The sequence below is a fragment of the Carassius carassius genome, chromosome 2 (assembly GCF_963082965.1).
Source record: "Carassius carassius chromosome 2, fCarCar2.1, whole genome shotgun sequence".
In the NCBI taxonomy this organism is placed as follows: domain Eukaryota; kingdom Metazoa; phylum Chordata; class Actinopteri; order Cypriniformes; family Cyprinidae; genus Carassius; species Carassius carassius.
The window spans coordinates 14,532,305-14,547,097 of NC_081756.1; the positions used below are offsets into that span (position 1 = coordinate 14,532,305).

General features: G+C 36.6%; 1 protein-coding gene across 4 annotated transcripts in view; it reads left to right on the plus strand.

Annotated features, from left to right (window-relative positions):
- The window catches only part of LOC132103850 (serine/threonine-protein kinase MARK2-like), a 59,767-nt gene that overhangs the window by 27,072 nt on the left and 17,902 nt on the right, over window positions 1-14,793 (plus strand). For all 4 annotated transcript variants that reach the window (XM_059508905.1, XM_059508914.1, XM_059508921.1 and 1 more), the window contains exons 2-9: window positions 3,308-3,478; window positions 4,274-4,327; window positions 5,532-5,580; window positions 10,285-10,350; window positions 10,540-10,610; window positions 11,551-11,607; window positions 14,123-14,359; window positions 14,471-14,590. In XM_059508905.1, the coding sequence (XP_059364888.1) occupies window positions 3,308-3,478; window positions 4,274-4,327; window positions 5,532-5,580; window positions 10,285-10,350; window positions 10,540-10,610; window positions 11,551-11,607; window positions 14,123-14,359; window positions 14,471-14,590 (825 nt within the window). The remainder of the gene's footprint in view (window positions 1-3,307; window positions 3,479-4,273; window positions 4,328-5,531; window positions 5,581-10,284; window positions 10,351-10,539; window positions 10,611-11,550; window positions 11,608-14,122; window positions 14,360-14,470; window positions 14,591-14,793) is intronic.

The window sequence follows — 14,793 nt, forward strand, 5'->3', positions numbered from 1 at the left end:
CTTGTTTGGGCTAAAGAACACAAGGAATGGACATTAGACCAGTGGAAATCTGTGCTTTTGTCTGAAGATCTTTGGTTCCAACCACCGTGTCTTTGTGCGACGCAGAAAAGGTGAACGGATGGACTCTACATGCCTGGTTCCCACCGTGAAGCATGGAGGAGGAGGTGTGATGGTGTGGGGGTGCTTTGCTGGTGACACTGTTGGGGATTTATTCAAAATTAAAGGCATACTGAACCAACATGGCTACCACAGCATCTTGCAGCGGCATGCTATTCCATCCGGTTTGCGTTTAGTTGGACCATCATTTATTTTTCAACAGGACAATGACCCCAAACACACCTCCAGGCTGTGTAAGGGCTATTTGACCAAGAAGGAGAGTGATGGGGTGCTGCCCCAGATGAACTGGCCTCCACAGTCACCGGACCTGAACCCAATCGAGATGGTTTAGGGGTGAGCTGGACCGCAGACAGAAGGCAAAAGGGCCAACAAGTGCTAAGCATCTCTCGGGGAACTCCTTCAAGACTGTTGGAAGACCATTTCAGGTGACTACCTCTTGAAGCTCATCAAGAGAATGCCAAGAGTGTGCAAAGCAGTAATCAAAGCAAAAGGTGGCTACTTTGAAGAACCTAGAATATGACATATTTTCAGTTGTTTCACACTTGTTATGTATATAATTCCATATATAATTCCACATGTGTTAATTCATAGTTCTGATGCCTTCAGTGTGAATCTACAATTTTCATAGTCATGAAAATAAAGAAAATTCTTTGAATGAGAAGGTGTGTCCAAACTTTTGGTCTGTACTGTATATATATCTTTTGAGTTCTGCTCAACCTGAGAATGAGTAAATGACAGACAGATTGCGCACATCCTTTGTCACATCATTTGAGTCATCCTTGCTTATGTCATTTACTCCGGCCATGCCACTTCTGTCCATCATTTTCTAATGCTTAGCATGATCAATATAGTAGTAGTGATTAATGTGTGTAAGGTCTGTGCTGGGTCAGAGAATAAAAGGACATTGAGAGTGTTCACCAGTGCTGAAGGAAGTCATAAATTAACATGGTGCATGTGATTCATTACATAATATGCATATCTTCTGCAGTTCGAATGTGTATATGTTTCTCTGCGCCCTTATTCCTTTTCATTTTCCATCCAGCAAATACAGCAACCACACTACCGTGTAAACGTTTGAGATTTAAAAAAAAAAAAAAAAAAAATATATATATATATATATATATATATATATTAGGGCTGGGCGATATACAAAAAAAATGATATCTCGATATTGTCACATTTTTTACGATATTCGATATATATCTCGATATGTTTGCATTTAAATAATAAAAATTAAAACATGATTTTCTTTTGCCCATTAAAAAAAAAAAAAAAAACATTTAGATTAAACAGCTAATTTAAGCAGTTAAAAAATCTAGGCCAAGAGATCACTTACTGCTTTTTATTAATGAATACATGTAGGCCTATATGTAACTGAAGCAGTGCAAATTAAGTAACAGTTACAGAAAGTGCATTCTGTCAACTTTTTAGTGCATGCAATTCACAATTTAAACTATGCAACTGGGATAAGTATTTTATTTTAATTTTTTAACAAGTTTTTAAGCTAAGAACACAAGTCTGTCAACTGTCTGTGGTTTTAAGAGAAGCTCTGTGGCATGAAACTATGTTCTTACTGAGTGTACTCACTATGTACTCACTAAAAACCCTCTTAGATGGGGAGCTAGTTGCTGAAGCACATAGCTATTTCTTATATATAAATATATATAAATGAATACCAAAGACTTTTGCATTTTCTCTGTCTATATTATGGAAACTGGTAAACATATCAGTGAAATTCCCCAATAGTAATTCCAAATGGCCATAGCCTATGTTTCTCTATTCAAACATCAGCGGTCGAGTAAGTGCATTTATTTTGCGATCACAAATGCAAACAATACAGTTGAGATCTCACGACAGAACACAGACCGGCTGAACGACGCTTTCATTAGATCGCTCAATTCCAGCTTGTTAGTGTTTTCAGATTATCGTCGGCGGCTCTTCCGCAATGAGGAGTGAGCACGTGCGCGTGGTTGCCAGATTGCTTAAAATAAGCAAACACCGGGAAGAAAATGTATCCTTGTAACAGTGGAGCTCTGATTGGGAGATTTAAACTCTTGTTATCTGGCAACAGCTATTATTACAGCTCTCGTAGAAGAGGGGCGTAGAGCAGTCAGCAGTTACAGGTTCCTTTTTTGGCCATTCGGCGCGTTCTTTTGGGAAAGTATGCTTGAATTTGAAATATTCGATATTCCCGATATATTCAAATTGTACATCGTCGTCAAAATTATTCCGATAGTATCGCTAATATTCGATATATCGCCCAGCCCTAATATATATATATATATTTTAATGTTCATCAAGGCTCCATTTATTTGATAAAAGAAATACAGTAAAAACGTATTGTGGAAATATTATTAACATTTAAAATGACTTTTAAATGTTTTTTCTATTTTAATATATTAAAATGTGACTTATTCCTGTAATGGCAAAGCTGAATTTTCATGATCCTTGAGATATCATTCTAATATGCTGATTTGGCAGCATTTCTTATTATTATCATTAGCGATCATCAGAATCAGTTTGCTTTATATTTTGTGGAAACCATGATTCTTTGAATAGAACGTTTAAAAGAACATCATTTATTTGAAATTGAAATATTTTGTAGCATTATAAATGTCTTTACTTTCATCTTTGCTGATTAAAAATAGTAATTTCCTTCAAAAAGAGCCTTACTGACCCAAACTTTTGAACGGTAGTAAACTCTTCTGCACCCATATCTTCTATAACTACAGAAAGTCTTCTTACCAACAGTCAAAGGTTTTCAAATGATTCTACTTTACAGAGACCAAGTGCTGCTTCAAATGCTTATTTTACACTTTCTGTGCTCTAGAGCATAACAATGACATGTTACATACAGGATTTCCACTGTGGTTCTGTTCATACCTCACGTTTCACTCAAGCTCACTGATCTGGTTCTGACCCCTCAATTGCCAGGTAGTCACTTCAGTTAGAGTTTGTGATCTTCACTGTGTATTTAGCACTTCAAAATGACTGAGCAATATTCTACAGCTCTGTGAATGTAGCCATATTTTCCTCTTGTGAATCAGTCTGATACATTTATCCTCGTGTGAGTTTGTGTGTGTAATGTATGAAAGCGAGAGAGGGGGAGAATGTTGTTGAATTTGAGTGTCATCTGAGTGTGGCCATCTGAAACATTTTTTCTGATCCTTGTATCCCTTCTCTCTGTCAGACCCACACTGATGCCAAAGGAGGAGGGCGTTCCAGTGTGTCACGTAGTCGGAATGTGGCACCGACTGTGGATGAAAACCCCCAGATAGGAAATTACAGACTGCTGAAGACCATCGGCAAGGGCAACTTTGCCAAGGTTAAACTGGCCCGACATGTCCTCACTTCTAAAGAGGTAACTAGGTCTACCTTTTTTAGTGGATCTAGTAAGGTGAATACTCGCTACACTGAAAAAAAATTGTGTGAGATATACTTTGAAACTATTTTCACCCCGAAATTGATAGTAAATTTCAACTATAAAAAAAAAAGTAATGGCAAGCAACGAACTAGATGTGAAATTTTGAGGTAATAAGACTGAAATAGTCTTTTCTTGTAAAACATACTCTGAGCTTTGTATAATTTACAATTTTGAAAAATCATTTTTTTTTAGACCATATCAGCTCCCTCTAACACAGATGTAACGGACAATTTCAAATTGTTATTGATAATGCACACACAGTTTAAAAACGAATTACTAGTTAGTCTTATAGCAGATACGTTCATCATATAGTACACTTATTTCATTATTTGAATGTTTGAGATTTATACAAGATGCATCCTAAATCGCCATAGTCTGACTGTGATTCATGTCCAGCCTGTTGCTTAAACTGCGTAGACTAGTATTACAAGTTAGTCATCTGTTTTTTTATTTCAACAAGTAACAAAAATAAGGTAAGGCATTGGTGAAATGTGTTTAAGCCAATTTTAATGTGATCTTTGTATAACAAAAAGCAAAAGTTGAAATAGGATAGGTTTAATAAAAAGCAACCCCTGGGGCATGCTTCTGTGCATGCAAATATAGCTCTAGCACAGTTAGCATTCCGAGTCCTCTTTAGTGTTGCTCTAGAATTTTCAAAAATCTTTTTGAAAAAAGTCATTTATTTTTTTTAAAAGAGAGCGGTTTAATATGTGTGTGTTTCTTTTGTCTCAGGTAGCAGTGAAAATCATAGACAAGACACAACTCAACTCTTCTAGTCTTCAGAAAGTGAGTCTGCAGATCTCCTCTTTTTATCTGTATATCTGTCTGGAGAGAGGGCACAGAGGGGGTAATTACAGGAAGAGAAGCTGAAGGATCTGCTGTAACTACTGCAGAATCCTGGAGGCTATTAAAGAAATGAGGTTAATGCATTGTTCCAGCTGCTAGTGAAATTATAACAATGTATGTAATGTAAAATGTTAATACACTACCATTCACAAACAGGATTATTTGGAGAGGGAGGGGGTCCGAAAGATTTTTGGGAATAAATGTTTTTTTTTCTTTTTCTTTTTAAGCATTATATTGATCACAAATGACAGACACGTACAAAATATTTCTATTTCAAATAAGTGCTGTTCGTCAAAATTTGTTAAACAAAGACTCCTAGAAAAATCACTCTTTAGACTTCATTAAGCAGCACAACCATTTTCAACTTGTTATAATAATAAGATAAAAGATCTCTTGAATACTAAATTAACATCTTAGAATGATTTCTTAGGGATCATGTAAAAGTGATAACTTTATTAAAATAAAAAGCCAATATTACTGTTTTTGAAATTTTGATTAAACAAATGCAGTCTTGATAGACATAGAAACCTATTATTTAACAACAGCAACAAAATATTTCAAACTTTTAAACAGCTTTGCATGTAATCCCAGATTGCCACTGTACATCTGTGTTTGTACAAAAATAGAACATATTTACATCTATTAAACAGACAATAGTAAAACGTTTTTTCATTGGTTATTTAATTTATTAGTAAATCCTGCCTAAAATGGCTTAAACCAACCTTAAATATTTTGTTGGTCATAGATTGTCTTGCCAGCATGGCCGACTTTGACTAACTGCTCAAAACCCTAATAAACCAGCCTGACCAGACTGAACCACCAGCAGAACAGCTTCAGATGGGATTGACCTGAGCCTTTATAGGGATACTTCATGCAAAAATTACATTTGTCATTATTTAACATGTTCGAGGTTCTTTCTCCCATTGAACATAAAAAGACATTTTGAAGAATGTGGGTAACCAAACAGTTGCTGGTCCCCATCGACTTCCATAGTATTTTTTATCCATAATATAGAAGTCAGTGGGGACAATTTTTTTTCTGTATAATTGAATGAATCTGGCATTATCACAAGGATCAGGTTAATAGTTTTATTGTGTACGCTTAAAATCTTCTCAAAACCTCTGTCTTTATTGTGTTTTCTCAGCTCTACCGAGAAGTGAGACTCATGAAGTTTCTGAATCACCCAAACATTGGTGAGTGAGTTAGAAAGAACCCATCTAACTGGCCAAATTATTTTAGTATTTCAAATCAGTGTCTAACATGAATCATAGAAATAAGAGCAGTCTGCTGAAAGTGGCATTCCTGATATGTTGAAAAAATTAATTGTTTGATGTGCGCTGATATGCACTCATTCAAACCTACACACATGACAGATACTGCTGATATATTGAACTGTGTGTTAGTGTGTGTGTTCGCCTGTGCTGTGACGGTGGGCTTGACAGAAGCACTAGCTCATTAGCTCTCAGCTTGTGCTCATAAATATCAAAGCGCAGAGCTGAAATATGAAAGGAAAGACCTGTCCCCTTTGAGGAAGCAGCACTGTGGATTCAGTCCTGATTCAGAGTCTTTGCTCTCTCTGTTCAGTGGCCGAGTGTGTCTGTGCTGGTATCACATCACATAATCACAGCTGATTGATCTGAAACGCTCCTTGATCTTTTCCATGATGACACACAAAGTAGGGATTATGTATTTTATTCATTTCATTAATGTCAAACAGTAGTGGCCTGTTTTCGTTGAATAGGCTGAGATGAATAGAAGAACTCTGTGCTTTAAAACCAACTCCTAAAGCCTGCTCATTTTTATAATTCTACTTTATTAATGCATCTCTCTTTATTAGATGTTGTTTGTTTGGATTTGGAACATTTCCATTTTTTCCTTTAGGGTTTGTGGGGTTTTATGGTTGCTTATGAGACTTTTTATGAGAAAAATTTCTTGTCACTACTGCTCGGCTCAAGAAACTCATTCTAATGCAGTTTGTAAGCGTAATCTTTAGCGCTAAACTTTATAATCTTATCAGCTGCTCAAGACACATATAGTGGGTTTTGTAACATTCATTGCAAAGCCTGAATTGCTTCATATAGAAATAGATGTATTTATCACCACTGCTTTCCATCATAACTCCCAACTCATTCGGTGTTATCCCATAAAGTAATAACGCTGTGCTTTAGAGATGTAGATGTGCTACATCAGTAATAGGATTTTTTTTCTCAACCTCAGTTCTTAGCACTGTTAACCACAATAGAAAACCTTCGCAGTTAAAGCCAAGTCTGATGCAACTGAAAAATACCAAATGAAATATGCTCAAACTAATTGTCAAATGGCAAATTTTCTAAATATTTATAAAATATACCACATTGAATTGTTCAGAATACAAACAATTAAAATATCAACCTAGACTGTCAGTTAAAAGTACAGATTCATACGGTTTCCAAATCAGTTGTGTACATTGTTGTCAGTTTGTTTGTGTACAATGAAAGCTAAAATGCAACACAATCACAGCAAGCTTTTGCTAATAGAGTGCTGCAGTGATGGTGTGTTTTCTTAGGCTAACCAGGAAGTTAGCATCACCCTGGTTCCCTTAACAAAAACCCAACCACATTTTTCCATTCTATTTGGCTTTTGTATTATTGCTCTGTGACCAAAAACTGTTTATGATTCTTACACATTTTGTGTATCATGATAATCTTCACAAATTAACACAACTTTATGGATTTGCCATTTTGTCCAACAAACAAACCAGACAGGGAGAGTATTATTGTCAGTGGACCTTAACTTGAAGAATGGCGTGTATTGACGTCTTTCCGTGGTTTAAACCAGTGTTTGGAATAACGGCGTTTAAAAGAACGGCGTTAGGTAACGACGTTATTTTTTCAGTAACGGGGTAATTTAACAAATTACTTTTCCCGTCGTTAAAACGCTGTTAACATTACTGAACGTTAAATGCGGTGCGTTACTATGCATTGATTTAATAAACTATGCAATCCGAACGCACCCCTGGCTCACAGCGAGTGAGCAGGTGGGTTAATAACGAGATAAGCGATTATGATTGGCTAAGGCAGAGTCATGTGTTTCATGGTAGCCTGTCAGAGCCAGTGTTTTTACACACATGCTGGCACACATGCAGGCACATGCGCCAGCAGTGCCAAACACACACAAACAAACAAACAAACACACACTCACGCAACAGCTTAGTGATGGGAAGTTTGGCTCTTTTCAGAGAGCCGGCTCTTTTGGCTCAGCTCCCAAAAGAAGAGCCGGCTCTTTCGACTCCTGAATGGCTCTTAATTTAGGTTTTTTTGTAGGCCTTTATTTTACCATAACTTTGCAAAAAATAATGGTTTGTGTGTTGAAAACCCTTTCATGTGCAGTGTTTTTATGAGAATCCTTATAATTGCCTAATTTTGTGCATTTATTTTGATACAAAACCATTCTTTTGATTAAAATTTAATCAAACATTTTATTGCACAAATTAACAGCAAAACAGCAAATAAATCCACAGAACTAGAACCAAACTCAAGCAAACAGTATTAATGTCCTCAGTGAAGATTGGCATTCAAAAAATCAGGTGCCTCAGCTTTGATGGACTGATCCTATTTCTTCTTTCTGTGATTATCTGCCCTGTTTTTGAGAAGATTCTCTCTGAAGGAATTGATGTTGCCACAATACACAGTCTCCCCTCCATTAACGTTGTTACGACTCGTTAACTTGCAGTGGAGTGCCGCTTCACTTCATTCCCCTCTCTGTTTTTACATAATGGTATGATCCCATTTACTCACATCTGATTGGCTGCGATGCGATTGCTGACCAATCAAAACAAAGTTCTGCCTTGAGGTAGCAGCGAAAGGGAAAAAACTGAGAGCCGGCTCTCACTCGATGCAAGCCCGCTCTTCTGATTCATTACAAAGCATCGGCTCTCAGAGCCGCATCTTTTGCGCATGACCCATCACTACAACAGCTACACGAAGATTCGCAGCAGAAATGGCGAGTCAGGAGCAATCCGATGAAAAGTTGCCATTTTCAAGGTGGAGATATAAGCACTACTTCAAATTCATCGTGGTCAAAGGCAAGAACGTGCATGTAATGTGTACATGTAATGTGTGACACACGCATCTACAAAGCTAGTGGCCAAAAACACTTTGATAATACTTGAAGTGCTGGATAAAACTCTTGCCGTCTTTTGACGTGCAATAAATATCAAAAGTTATGTACGAACACCTGTCTGTTCTACTCATTTCAACTGACTTGTGAAAACTGCTAAAAAAATACAAATTCTTTGACATATAGCAATTTTTTTTTACAGTAATGCAAATAGTTACTTTCCCTGGTAACGAGTTACTTTTATTATAGAGTAATTCAGTTACTAACTCAGTTACTTTTTGGAACAAGTAGTGAGTAACAATAACTAATTACTTTTTTAAAGTAACGTTTCCAACAGTGGTTAAAACAAGATACTTCTGACATTCATTCATGTTTATTTTGTGCTATATCTAGTAAAGAGGAACAAGTAATCAGTTCACATGGAACTTGAACTGAGACACTACAGCGTTCTGTCACGACACATTAAGGGCGTTTTCAGGCCTGTAGATGTTCCAAAACAGTGGCTTAATTTGTTACAGTTTTGCGTTTTCTTCTTAGTTTGGTTCACTTTCACAAGGCAGCATCGCAGATCATATTATGTTTATGCAAATGTGTTAATGCAAGTCAAATGTGAGCAAAACTATTCTCTGATTGGTCAGAGGTCACCTGCTTACGTTCCTCTGTGTCATTCATCAAGATGGATGTTCACTCCGCTGGCTTATTGTGTATTTATCTGTAGCTGTTGTGACACACTAAAAAAACTTATGACTTAAAACTTAAAACGTTATTCCCACTCTAACTGATAAACTCTTTATAATTATTTAAAAAATATATATATAATGTAAAATAAATATATAACAAATTTTATATGTCGATGTTATATCTTTCACTTGGATGTTATAAGTTGCACTGAGTAAATGTATAGCTGGATAAAACAAAAACTTTGTCCGTCTTCATTTCAGGCTATAAAGCAACAAGATGTGATTCTTTTAAAGGGGGGTGATTATTTTCTATACCCACTGAATACATACATACATAAATACATTCTTTGAATTTCTTAAAAAATGACTAAATTTGTTTCATACCAATAGTAGCCTGCTCTGTCTTGTCTGTCGATGCGTTGTCAGTGTCTTCTTTGTTCCGCAATGTGTTTTTCACTGTGTGAGATCCTGATGTGTGATGTGAGAGCAACATGGTTTGTTGGAAGTAGCAACAGTAACTAAGGGTGGGGGGATCTTAATTATAAACAATTATAAACACAGTGAGACTGTAAAAGTGGACTAGTGAGTAGATGAGCTTACCTGTTCGGTATGATATTTATGTCCCTGACAACCTCTGTAGTCCTGTTTCCTGTAGGCCTGAGGTTCCTGTGGCTCAGTGGTAGAGTATTGCGTTAGCAGCGCAAAAGGGATCACACATACTGATAAAAATACATGTATAGCCTGAATGCACTGTAGCTCGCTTTGGATAAAAGTGTCTGCCAAATGGAAATATAGATGTAGAAATATAGGTAATATAGATATTTAGCCTCTTGTTAGCAAATGCCTTTGTAAAAGCTTTTTATAAAAGACAAGTAAAAGCTTTTTTTAAAAACCACAAGGGGGGTATTACTGATATATTTTATGTCATAATATCTTGAGAATGTTTCAATGCAGACCTTATTTCAGGCATTTAACCAGTAAGATAAAGATGTGAATGATTTCATAGAGATGGGTTTATTCTTGTTTATTCTTGTTGGGGATGTGCCTAAAATTAGAATTTGATGTCTTATAGTCTTTTTCATGTCTTGATTTGTGATCATCTCTCTCTCTCTCCACCAGTGAAGTTATTTGAGGTGATCGATACAGAGAAGACGCTGTATTTAGTAATGGAATATGCCAGTGGAGGTGAGTGGGCTGAAAGACTAGAACTACAAGCTGTCAATCACGTCAGGACACTGCATTTTAAATAATGTCATTCTTCCATCTTTTCTCCTTTGCCTGATCTGTCTGTTTTTCTCCTTTTCTTGTACCATTCCTATGACTTCCTCTGTCGTTTTCTACTCTATTGCAATGTTCCCTTCTTCCATTTCCAAGGCGAGGTTTTTGATTACCTTGTTGCTCATGGGAGGATGAAAGAAAAGGAAGCGCGTGCCAAATTTAGACAGGTCAGTGTGAGTGCATGTGAGTGAGTCATGCTTCAGTGTCAAATCTCACATGTACGTACAATGTAGTCTGAGCCCACTAGTGAAAATACTTTTTTAATTATATTTTTCTATTATAACTTTTAATTTCAGATTTGAGTGTGAAAGTTGAATTGAAAAATTAACATGAGTTAGCAAATGAGCTCATGATCATATTTTCCAGGATGATTTGAGAATGATCCAAACAGCATTGGATGTTTCAATGGAAGCAAGAATATCTGACATCCATACAGAAGAGTTCACTTGATCAGTGGCACAAGTTTATTCAATTATTGACCTAGAATTCAAATTCATTTTACACTTTTAAAATATTTCAAAATTCTAAAACTATTTATTTTCAAGTTTAAATAATTTTTTAGAATCCCAGATTTTTAATATGGTTTCAAGCTTTTGAACCCTGTTTATTTTACTAATACTTTTTGGTAACACTTTACAATAAGGTTCATTAGCAAAGCATTTATGCAGCATTTATTAATCTTTGTTGATGTTCATTTCAACATTTACTAATGCATTTTTTGAAATCAAAAGTTGTGCTTGTTAACATTAGTTAATGCACTGTTAATTAACATAAACTAACAATGAACAACAGTATTTTCATTAATATTACAAGGATTAATAAATACTGTAATGTTAATATTTAATATGTTTGTTTTTACTGTATATTTAATCAAATAAATGGATCTTTGCATATACAGTTTTAAACGGTTATGTTTGTGACAGGTGGATCTAAGTGGTCCTTTTTGCTAGTATGAGAGTGTGTGTGTGTGTGTGTGCGTGCGTGTGTGTGTGATGGATTAATTACTGATAGAACAACTCAATTAGAGCGACAACTCCCTTGAGTAGCCAAAATGACTTCACCTACTCTCCTGATTACTTACCACACCTTCTCTCTCTATCTCTCTAGATTGTCTCAGCTGTGCAGTATTGCCATCAGAAGTGTATAGTACACAGAGATCTCAAGGTGAGAATGTGTGTGTATTGTGTATATTAAAGCCGTACATATAAACATCCCCTGAGCAGCAAGATATCATTCAGCTGTACCTTCATATTTCATGTGGTCTTTAGTAGTTCTTCTGTGTCTGTCATCAAAGTCCATAACAGAAGTGCAGGTGAAGGAACGAGTCAAACACACACACACACGCACGCACGCTATCATGAGTGTACTGTGAACTCTGGAACTGCTGACTCCAGATCTTCTCTTTGTTAAGATGAAAGGAAGTATCTCTCTGGATGAACGTTCCCGTGGATATTCTGCCCACGTAACTAAGTTGCTTATTGGTCCAAACCATCATTTTAGTGACCCTTGAACTTTGGAGTTAGTCACTGTCTCCATGCATAACTTAATGTAATTTTCTTGCTCCCCACTCTGGACCCCCAGAAAACCTGCATAGTATACGACCCTGTGTCTTAACCTCTTCTTTTTTTTCTCTCTCTCTCTATCTGCCTTTCTCTTTTTGGCGTACACACAAAGAGCTGTACAATAAATAATGTCACCACAAATCTGGAGAGGTATTGATTACAATAGAAAAGGACAGTGTTTGCCATATTGATTTAATATGAGCATCACAAATAATAAAGCACTTACCCAAGGATTGCAAATGTACAATAATAGTGATGCATCTGTGTTTGTGTGTTAACCATTAAGCCACACCTCTGTTGTGGCTAGAGAGGTTTCTGGCAGTTCAGGTTGGATTGCAGAACCTATATTGTATTTCTTTCAAGTTGATTGTATTGTATTCAAAGCTGGTTGCCCCAGCAAAGGAAATTAAAATTATTTAAATAATTTTTCCCTCACTGGTTGCATGCAAAAACATACTACCGTTGACAAGATGGTAAAAATCTAAATATAAAGACATTATGAAATTAATAGTTTTATTCTGCAAGGATTCATTAAATTATAATATGTATAACAAAAGCATCAAATGTGTCAGAAAATACATTTAGAATGTAACAAAAGATTTATATTTCAGATATTGTAATGTTGGGAGGCGTGATAACCTAGTAGTGGATCCAAGTGCAGGCTTTATTCAAAAGAGTAGTCAAACAGGTAGAGTCACACCAGCAAACAGGTAGAATCCAGGGCGAGACAAAAGAGTAATCCAAAAAACAGGCGAAGGTCAGGGCGGGCAGTAAACCGTCAAAAACGAGGTGAACTGTCCAAGGTCAAGAGACAATGCAAGAAAACCAGGAAACACGGAAAGACATGAACTAGGGAATGCTACAGGCTAACAATACTGAGCAATGAATGAAAAATCAAGCTTCCAACAAGACACAGGTGAATGCAATCAGTGATGCAGAAGAGTCCAGGCAAAGGATTATGGGGAATGTAATCAGTGAGGGAGTGACAAAAGTCTGGGGTGGAGTGCCCTCTGGAGGAGCTCATGGGCACTGCAGCTGGTGAACGTAACAGATATGCTGTACTTTTGAATAAACTATTCATCAAAGAATCTAATCTGAAATAATGTATCATGGCCACCAAGAAATAATAAGCACTGCAACTGATTTCAACATTGATAATATATAAATTTATCTTGAACACAAAAAATCAAAACGCACTGATGCCTGGAGTAATGGCTGCTAAAAATTAAGCTTTGCCAAAACAGGAATAAATTACATTTTAATTATATTAAAATAGGCAACACTGTCTTTACTGTATTTTCCAATGAGTCAAATTAATACAGCCTTGGTTAGCGGGTGTGTGTAAAAAATCTTATTGACTCCAAACTTTTGAATAATGTACAGCATGACCTGTGTAGACTGATTCTTGAACAAATGACTCTGAGTCAGTTCTTTTTATTGAATCAATCTCGTAATGTAACATCTTTTATTTTCACTCATCTACAAATTGATAAGAGCCAATTCCTGTATTAACTGTGACTGGTTTGTCCACGTGACAGTGTGTAGTTAAACATATTGGGCCCTTTTTGAAAAGAACAAAATCCTTTCACCGAACATGGTAAAATGTGATTGATTAAGGTTATGGTAACAAACTAACGGAAGCACAGACATCAGAAATTTAATACAACACAGCTAAATTCAGTCTGGAGTTTTTAAGTGCAAAGACGATATGATATCACCTTCATCAGATATTTGTGCTGCCAAAGCCTCATCCATTTCTTGGTTGCTGTGTGTTTGCATGTTGTAAAAGTTTGGCTCTTATGGCAGTGTAATATTTAACTCTGCAAACCAAGCCCAGTTAGCACCCCGCATCTGTTGCTAGGCAACACAGCCTCTCTGCATGGCTAAAGTTTGTGTGTAGAAGTTGAGTGGCAGCACAGAGAGCAAGTCTCGACACTTTCACAAACACACACACAATAGCATGAGAGAACTCATTAGGAAAAGTGCGACAAACCCTGAAGGAACAGAAACAGGTATTTCCGATAGAGGTCAAAAAGGGAGACATGAGTGATACTTAACACTTCTTGTTCAGTGTATCAAACTTATTACCATCATGGCATCATCTCTTTCTCCTTCAGGCTGAGAATCTTTTACTGGATGCTGACATGAATATAAAGATCGCTGACTTTGGTTTCAGTAATGAGTTTACGATGGGAAATAAATTGGACACGTTTTGTGGGAGCCCACCGTATGCCGCCCCTGAACTCTTCCAGGGCAAAAAGTATGATGGTCCAGAGGTGGATGTGTGGAGTCTCGGGGTCATACTTTACACACTGGTCAGTGGCTCGCTGCCTTTCGATGGACAGAACCTGAAGGTGAGAGACAACGAATATCTGTCCTAATGTCCCTGTGTGTCACTGTCATTTTATTTATCTTCCTCATATCTACTGTATCATACTCATTGTGTTTCTCTTTGTCTTATGAAGGAGTTGCGAGAGCGTGTGTTAAGAGGGAAGTATAGGATTCCTTTCTACATGTCCACAGACTGTGAGAACCTGCTGAAGAAGTTTCTCATCCTCAATCCTACCAAGAGGGGAAGTTTGGAGGTGCGTTTGACATGTATACACTTCTGACTGTGAACTAGAATATGGACAAAGGTCTTAAATTTAAATTAACCTAGTCACACCAAGTATGAATTTTCAGCACAAGATCTGAAATATCATTTTAAACAAAACAGTACATACCTATAAACTCCTATATGTTGAGCTTGAAAATCTTACAAAAAATTAAATAAAATTGGTAAAGAAAA